The 8,683-nt window shown below is 34.0% G+C and overlaps 1 protein-coding gene across 3 annotated transcripts; it reads left to right on the forward strand.

Annotated features, from left to right (window-relative positions):
• Window positions 1-1,019: 1,019 nt before the first annotated feature.
• On the forward strand, window positions 1,020-4,299 carry LOC141667452 (agamous-like MADS-box protein AGL15). 3 transcript variants are annotated; one of them, XM_074473956.1, is made up of 8 exons: window positions 1,020-1,356; window positions 2,324-2,390; window positions 2,641-2,705; window positions 2,792-2,891; window positions 2,989-3,061; window positions 3,440-3,481; window positions 3,608-3,777; window positions 3,945-4,299. In XM_074473956.1, the coding sequence occupies exons 1-3, from the start codon at window positions 1,175-1,177 to the stop codon at window positions 2,674-2,676; spliced, it is 285 nt and encodes a 94-aa protein (XP_074330057.1). In that variant the 5' UTR covers window positions 1,020-1,174; the 3' UTR covers window positions 2,677-2,705; window positions 2,792-2,891; window positions 2,989-3,061; window positions 3,440-3,481; window positions 3,608-3,777; window positions 3,945-4,299. The 3 variants fall into 3 exon arrangements, with proteins under 3 accessions (XP_074330057.1, XP_074330055.1, XP_074330056.1); XM_074473954.1 differs by having other exon boundaries at window positions 1,036-1,356; XM_074473955.1 differs by lacking the exon at window positions 1,020-1,356 and having other exon boundaries at window positions 1,396-2,390; window positions 2,989-3,481.
• The last annotated feature ends 4,384 nt before the right edge of the window (window positions 4,300-8,683 follow it).

Here is an 8,683-nt window from a genome sequence, read left to right on the forward strand (position 1 = left end):
TTTATAAAGTTAGGATAAAACTTGTACTTTTAGAATAACTAAAATAAACCTATAAAAAAATTGACAAAAAATATTGTTTAGAAAATTCATTATTACTATACCGTTGAACTTTAAAATGTTCAAAATTTAAATAAATAATAAGGATAAATTCATGTTTGGACCAACTTGTGGACTTGGATTTTTTTAAAGAAAACCTGATTCTAGCCCATTCAAAAAAAGTCTATGAATAAATGTTCAATTCAGACCAAACCAATGATAATAAAATGAAATGATCATCGTGCGAGCAGTGCAGTTTTTTTCTCAAGATGAAATTTTCAAACCGCTGTCGCACTGCGTAACCTTAAAAACCGCATAAATCACACAATGAAAATGTAGTGCAGTATGGTGCGATTTGTACGATTTATATATTCAAAAAAATAGTTATTACATATAAGTATAATAAAAATTTAACTCATATAGAGGCTAAGACTATTATGTCCTTGATATAAAATAAAAATTATATCGGTAATTTATAATATTTAAGCTAGGTACGATTTGAACCGCATTGTTAAAAATGTCAAACTGTAAACAATATTACATCGCATGGTTTATCAAAAAATTCAAATCGCATCATAAAAACTAAAAACCGCATTTTACGGTATAATGTGACGATGAAGATGATTTTTGCGGTTTGTGCGGTTTGATAGTCACTCATACTAAAAGAGGTTTATCTCTTTGAGAAATCTCAACCATTTCAATTAAAAAAGAAGAGAATCAAATATCTGTATATTTGAATTAAATTTGAGGTATCTAATATTCAAAAAAGATGATGTTATATCTAAAAAGATTTTATTAAGATTATTTATTATTTGCTACAAAAATACAAAAAAGATACTCAAATAATTTTATTATTATTTTTTTATCATGAATAGGAAATAAATAGAAAAAGGGACACACTTGATACAAAGAAAATTACTAAAGGTGTTTTAAAAGAGGAGATTGTGTATCATATAAAATCTATTGCCCCATGCAAATTTGTCGTTTTTAGCTCTAATTTCCCCTCTTTGCATTTCATATTCCATATTTTTCTCCTTTTTTAGAATAACTCCAGAATAAGAACCTTATATATAGTTTGAGAGATTCAGAGATTGACACATAATTTTTTGTGAATTACAGTAAATAAAGACAAGGAGAGATGGGTCGGGCAAAGCTTGAAATAGCGAAGATTGAAAATGCCAACAACAGGCAGTCCACTTTTAAGAAGAGAAGGGCTGGTTTAATGAAGAAAGCTCATGAGCTTTCTGTTTTATGTGATGCTGAGATCGCAATTATTGTGTTCTCAAGCACTGGGAAGCTTTTTGAGTTTGCTAGTTCAAGGTCTACTTTCTCTCTCTCACCCCCCCCCTCTCCCTCTCACCTCTATCCCTCCCACCTCTCTCTTTCTTCTCTCTCTCTCTCTCTCCCTCTCTCTCTCTCCCTCTTTGTTTTCTTGATCTCTCCCTCTCTCTGTTATCTCTCTCTCTATTTTTTGTCTCTCTCTGTTTTCTTGATCTCTCCCTCACTCTTTTTATTTTAATTTACTTCTGTTATAATTTCCTGCTGAATATATTTATTTTGACATGTTATCTTTAATTTTATTGCCTTAGGTGTAACATAATTATAAGATTACTGTGGCTGCTAATCTTGGTTTATAAGGGGTTTTAATTTAGTATATATACTTGTCAGTTTTAATTAATATATCTGTATTTCTGCCTAAATTGATGAAATTTTGTTGTTAAATATGATGGCATTCTATAATCCGATATGAACTATGTGTTGCTGCGTTGCTCTGTATGAATGAGAGTCATATCCGATATGAACTATGTGTTGTTGCGTGGCTCTATGTTAATGAGAGTCAAATCCGATATATTTGAACAATTTTTAAAGTCTAGGGACAAGTTTTAACGGTTCAAAGTGATTAATTAAACATGAGAATAAGTCTGAATGAATGTTTGATTGATAGGAGAGTACTTCTGCTTTATACGAAGGCTTTTCACTAAAGATATCTTGTTTAGAGATCAAAGTGACCTAATACTAGTAACATATAAAAACTTGTTAGGCAGTTGGGGCTTATAATCAACCAAAATGATCTCTTCTTGAACCCTACATTGATGGAGGACCATTTCTCACTGGAGAACACGGGTGGAGGGTAGATGTTTAGTATAGTTCTTGAATATTATCTGCGAGAGACAATATAAGCATATATCCATGTTTGTTTTTTTGATAATCCTGTGTACAGTAAGTTCTTTTGTTGGTTAGTGTAAAACATTTTTTTAGTATACTTATCATTTCTTCACTATTGCAGTATGGAGCATACACTTGCACGATTCAACAAATCTGTAGAATCGAAAAATTCTGCAATCGAGCATAAGGTACTGGTCTGTATTAAAAATGAGTGTCATTTTTAACAATGATGGGCCTCTTACATGGCATATTATTGTACTCTTAATTGCGTAATTTCCGTATTGATCATCTTATTCCACAAAATAGTCACTAGCATGATATGATCATTGTTGTAGTTGAACATTTCTATAAATCAACATACGTGATGCTCATTGTAGTTGAATATTTCTTCTAGTTTTAATTTCTCTATTTGCCTTCATGTAATGTACTACATTTCAGGGTAAGGATGTTTTAGAAGTGGAATGTCTGAAATAGGACATTGCAGATCTCCAGCTAAAAAATATGTAAGTTTCCTTATACCTGCCAAGTCGTCGAACGGTTGTTTTTGGAAGAAGATACTTATTGCTATCATGTTTTTCATTTTCTATAGGCAGTTATTAGGGAAGGACCTTACTGGCTTGGCCTTGAAAGAATTGCAAGTGTTGGAGCAGTAATTGAATGAAGGGTTATTATCTGTCAAGGACAAGAAGGTTTATTTACGCATCTCCCTGTAACTTAATATATCTATAAAGTGAATTGTTTTATGCAGAAAAACGGCTATCTTAACATAATGTTAAATTATTTCAGGAGCAACTACTGATGGAGGAACTGGACCTATCTAGGAAAAAGGAACAAAATTACAGTTTTGATCTTCTATACAGTTATGACTAGCTTCAAATTGTTTGATGAAGAAATTACGTGAATGTATTCAACCTTAAAGAACAATTGGATGTAAATATGACTCTGATAATTCTAGTAATGTACATAGGTGATGTCCCATGTAGATTTGTGTTTTTATTGGCAAGTCAAATTCGCGGATTAAGTAAACAATATAGTATCTTGCAATTTATTTAGCCAAAAAAAAGTGTCCTGCAAGTATAGCGATCAGTATGTACAAGAAGCATGATGCTAGACTGCAAGAAGGAGAAAAGAAAAATTACATGATTGATGTGTTGTTTACGACTAATGAAAGACCACAACATGTATTGTTGTATCGAGAGAACGTTATAACTAATTTTTTCACTTCCCTCATTACCAGGAACAGGAGTTCATCATGGAAAATGCTACCCTGCGCAGAAAGGTAAATCAATTATCCTTTAGAAGAATTCGTTTTATGTTATGTCCCATGTACGTAGTTTCTAAATAATACTGTAACACTTTCATTTTTGTTTGATATATTGGTTTCATATTTTTAATATGATTGCAGATTGAGTGGCTTCAAAGTTTTTTCCCCTTAAATGCGTTCCCAGAGTCAGGCTACCTTGAACGTGAAGTGCCAAGGAAATTGTCTCCCAAAAGACAAGCATCCTTAAGTCAGAATACAAAGTGTCAAACTGAAGATGAAAATGGAGAGTTGATGATGACCTTATTCCTCGGGTAATTTAACTTTTTAAGAAGCGTTGTGCTTTGATTTTCCACGATATCCAGAGAGTATTTTATTAGCATTCTTACATTATCTTCCCCTTTTTGAGTTCTCTCAGTCTCATTAACGATAACATTTTATCATATTCAGTCAGTTTAATTCAGTATTTTTACATGCACAGCCCCCCTCCTGATAATGGTCAAAAGGAAAGGAAGACTCCGGAAAAAGACACTGGAACTCCTTCTGATACTTCCCACAGTCAGATTGAGTAATGATTCCTGCCTTTTGTTGCTTGCCGAAGACCATTTTGAAAATGGAAGTTATTTTGAATATGCATTAGTTGTCCGACTACTTAGCTTCGTATATGATCTCCTCCCCCTTCTCTTCCCCTTCTGATCAATGATTTTATAATGTTCTGGTAATTACATAGATGATGATCATTTTATAGTGAAACGTTTTGTGGGGTAAATTTTGAAGACAAAAGTTGTAGTTATTTTTCTGGCCTTCCGGTATTCACTGGTATGGACATATTGAAACTGAGATGTAATCCAATTATAAGCTACTCTTTTTGCTTGGGTCGCAATTAATATTTGGTTCATTTTGTTTCTTGAGACTAATGTCGAAGTTGGAAGAGATGTATTCTTCCCTTTATTCAGTTAGTACTTTGGGGTGCTTTACGAAGCATACATTCTGATCTTGGCAATTTCTATTGGAGTTGTTTTATGAAACATATGTGCTACATTATGTTTTTCTGGTTTTGTTACTCAGAGACTAATGTCAGAGTTATTAATGAGACACTCTTCCCTTCATTCAGCTCGTACTTGAGATGCTTTTGTAACCCGTACATGCTAATTTGGGCAATCTCTCTCGGAGATTTTTAATGGAGAACATATGTGTTAAATTGATATTTTGCTGGTTTTGTTATTCGAGACTTATGTCAGAGTTAGTAACAAGATATTCTCCCATAGCACTCCTCTTGATCAACCTCTTGATTAAAAGATAAAAGAGTTTCTTGAAAAAGATGAGAATCGCGATGATAAACTAGGTCATTTAACATATCAATATCTCACTCTTTCCTACCCGCCTCCATATGACTAGAAAGTTTTCTGATGCAAGAGACCGGGATGGTAAGAAATTATCCAAGGATTTTTATTATCAGGGAGCCAGGTTTCCCTGTTAAATTCACATTATGCTTTGAAAGATGGATTTCTTAACTTGAGAGACTCTTGTGATAATTTAATTGCTAAGGTGCCTATGACCAAGAATTGTATGTTTATGCTCAAAATTGAAAATGATGGTCCAAAATGTTTAAAGCCTTATGTTGGAGATTCATCTTATCTTTGGCATCTTAGGCTTGGGCACTTAAATTTTGAAGGATTAAATTCACTATCTTAGAAGCACATAGTGAATGGTTTGTCGCACATCAATCATCCAAATCAAATTTGTGAATGATGTCTATACGGAAAGTAATCAAGAAGGAGTTTTCTAAATGAATCTATGACAAGAGCAAAGGATTCGATTGAACTTAGTCACTCGAATGTATGTGGGCCTTTTAATCTTACATTTTTATAGCGAAACATGTTATATATTATTATTTATTGATGATTTTAGCCGCAAGATATGGGTGTACTTTCTCAAAGAGAAGTCTCAAGTTTTTGGATACTTTAAGAAATTCAAAACCCAAGTTGAAAAGGAGAGCGAATGCCAAAGAAAAGTAATTCATTAGGATCGCAGGAGGCGAATTCAATTCAAATGAGTTCTTAAAAATCTGTGAAGATCATGGAATAAGAAGACCCATAACGATGCCAAGATCACCTCAATAAAATGGAGTCTCGGAAAGAAAAAATAGAAGTTGTCTTAATATGGCTCGAAGCATGCTAAAGAGCAAAAATATGCCTTAGGAATTTTTGGCCGAAGTGGTAGATTGTGCCGTTTTCTTGTTAAATTGATGTCCAACAAGAGGTGTCAAAGACATGACTCTACAATAAACATGGAAAGGAAAAATACCATCTTTTACTCACTTACGAGTTTTTGGAAGCATAACTTATGGGGTACAAACTTTACAACCCCGTCAATGGAATTTTTTTTATTAGTATAGATGTTGTGTTTGATGAAGAAAGCTCATGGGATTGGATCAATGCACAAGAAGATTATAATTTTTTCCCATTTGTTGATGAAGAAGATATTGAAGAAAATTATGGCAACATATCACTCCTTCCACATCACCATGAGCAACAAGTAGTGATGGAGAAACCACTCCTTCATCTTCTTCAAGTGATAGTGATGAGACACCGTCAAGTAACTATAGAAGTCTTCAAGAAATTTATGATGAAACGTATGAGGTTCCCGCCATTTCTGACTTAATTCTACTTTATCTTCTAGCGAAATCTGAACCAACAAGCTTCAAAGAAGCCATGCAAGATGAAAGGTGGAAGAAAGCAATGGAAGAGAAGATTGAGTCTATCAAGAAGAATGACATATGAGAGTTAACAACCCTTCCTAAAGGGCAGAAGCTATTGGTTTGAAATGAGTATACAAGGTGAAGAAAAATGCTCAAAGCATGGTTTAAAAATACAAGGTAAGATGGTTATCCAAAGGTTACAATCAAATACATGGAGTAGATTATGATGAAGTATTGGCACTGGTTGCAGGAATGGAGACTATAAGGCTAATAATCTCGTTAGTGGTAAAAAATAGATGGAAAATTCATAATGAATGTAAAATCTACCTTTTTAAATGGTGTTTTTGAAGAAACTGTGTATGTGGAGCAACCATTAGGATACATCGTGAAAGTACAAGGAAAAGTATTAAAGTTAAATAAGACCCTATACGGATTGAAACAAGCGCCAAGGGCGTGGAATAGTAGAATTGACAAATACTTTCAATCTCAAGGATTTCACAAGTGTCCTCATGAACATGCTCTATATGCCAAGATTACAAAAAATGAAGAATTTCTTCTTACGTGCTTGTATGTGAATGATTTAATATTTGCGGGAAATAGTCCTAGTATGTTTGAGAAATTTATGAAAGACATGACAAGAGAATTTTAGATGACCAACATTGGGCCTATGTCTTACTATCTTGGCATTGAAGTGAAGCAAATGAATGATGAAATACCAATATCACAAGGAAACTACACAAGGGAGATTTTGAAGAAGTTCAAGATGGAAAATTATCAAGTCGTTAGCACCCCTATTGAGTGTGGATCAAAGGTGTCAAATTTAGAAGAAGGTGAGAAGGTGGATCACCTTACTTCAAAAGTCTTATGGGAAGTTTGAGATACTTGACATGCACGAGGCCCGAAATACTTTATAGTGTTGGACTTGTTAGTCGCTATATGGAGACTCCAACAACATCACACTTGAAGGCGGGTAAGAGAATTCTTTGTTATCTTAAAGATACGATGGATTATGGGTTATTTTATCATCGTTCTAATTAGTTCAAATTTGTTAGATACTGTGATAGTGATTGGGGCGGTGACATTGATGAGCAAAAGAGTACCACCAGATATGTGTTCTTTATGAGTGACACATCTTTTTCATGGAGTTCAAAAAAACAACATATTTTAGTTTATCTACTTTTAAAGCGGAATATGTGGCGGCATGCTCTTGTGTTTGTCAAGCTATATGGTTAAGGAAATCTTTGGGGAAGCTCAACATGCCAGAAAATGAGTCTACTGAAATATTGGTTGATAATAAGTCTGCTATAGCTTTGGCGAAAAATCCGGTGTTTCATGAACGGAGCAAGCCTATTGACACAAAATATCATTATTCGAGAGTGCATTGCAAGAAATGAAGTGGAGGTCAACTATGTGAAGTCCCAAGATTAAAGATCAAATCTTTGACATCTTTACAAAGCCTCTTAAGACTGACGTTTTCAACAAATATCGGAGCCTGCTTGGGATAATCAAAATTAAGGAAGGGTGTTAAAAATAAAATATAATTTTTACTTGAAATAATAGAAGTGTTTGGATTATTCTATATTTTTCTTGATTTTGTCTGTATGAGTCTAATCTCTAGAACTATCCACTGATTATTCTAGTAGTGTGTCCTTTAAAATCTAGCATTTAAACAAGAGTGTTTTGAACTCTAGCAATTAAGTAAGTGTCTAGATTTTTCCATGGAGTTGTATATACAGCCTTGTACCAAATCATTTGTGATCAAGTCATTTTCAAGGTATATAGTTTATATAAAATACCTCTTCTCCTAAATATTTTGAGTTGTGTGATTTTGAGGGAGATCCTTTCTTCCAACAACTACCCCTAGCTGCTTATATGACTCCCTCCCCTTCCGATAAATGATTTTAGTTACATAGATGATGATCATTTCATAGCAAAACGTTTTCCTCCTCCTTCTCTCCCGTTTTCTCTCCTCTCTCTCTCTCCCTCTCCCTCTAACCCATATCTCACCCTTTCTCTGATCTAAAGCCATGGTTGTGCTTGGTTTTTCTTCTTCTACAACTATATGTACTTGCATGTGTGTTTCTTATGATTCTCGAAACCCTCTTTCGACTTCCATTTGATTTTTCTAAATTAGAGATGGGATGGGTGGTTTTGTGGTTGATTATGGATGTTAAACATGTTTATGAGGTTGCTTAAGTGAATCAGTGAGGTTTCGTGGAAGAAAACCCCAAATGGGGCATCTCCGAGACCTTGCCGTCGTCGGTGAAGAGCTCCGGCGAGACGGCGATGGACCATGATGCTTGTTTGATTCCTAGATTATATATTTAAGCTAAATTAGTTAGTGCATGTTTATTTAGAGTGAAAATTCATTTCGAATGTTGATGTTATAAGTCGAATTATATGTTTAGCTTGATTTCTTTTTGATTCGAAAGCATGCATGTGTATGTTTATGGATTTTTCAAAGTTTTAGAGTTTAATTTCTTAAGAATGATTCGAATTTGGTGTGTAGTTCGAGGTGA

Source organism: Apium graveolens, chromosome 6, assembly GCF_009905375.1.
Source record: "Apium graveolens cultivar Ventura chromosome 6, ASM990537v1, whole genome shotgun sequence".
Classification (NCBI taxonomy): Eukaryota; Viridiplantae; Streptophyta; class Magnoliopsida; order Apiales; family Apiaceae; genus Apium; species Apium graveolens.

Bases quoted from the DNA above. Each gene is read 5' to 3' on its own strand.
- LOC141667452 (XM_074473954.1), top strand. From the start codon at position 3,455: ATGGAAAATGCTACCCTGCGCAGAAAG. The intron at 3,482-3,607 runs GTAAATCAATTA...ATATGATTGCAG, and splicing joins ATGCTACCCTGCGCAGAAAG to ATTGAGTGGCTTCAAAGTTT. The intron at 3,778-3,944 runs GTAATTTAACTT...TTACATGCACAG, and splicing joins ATGATGACCTTATTCCTCGG to CCCCCCTCCTGATAATGGTC.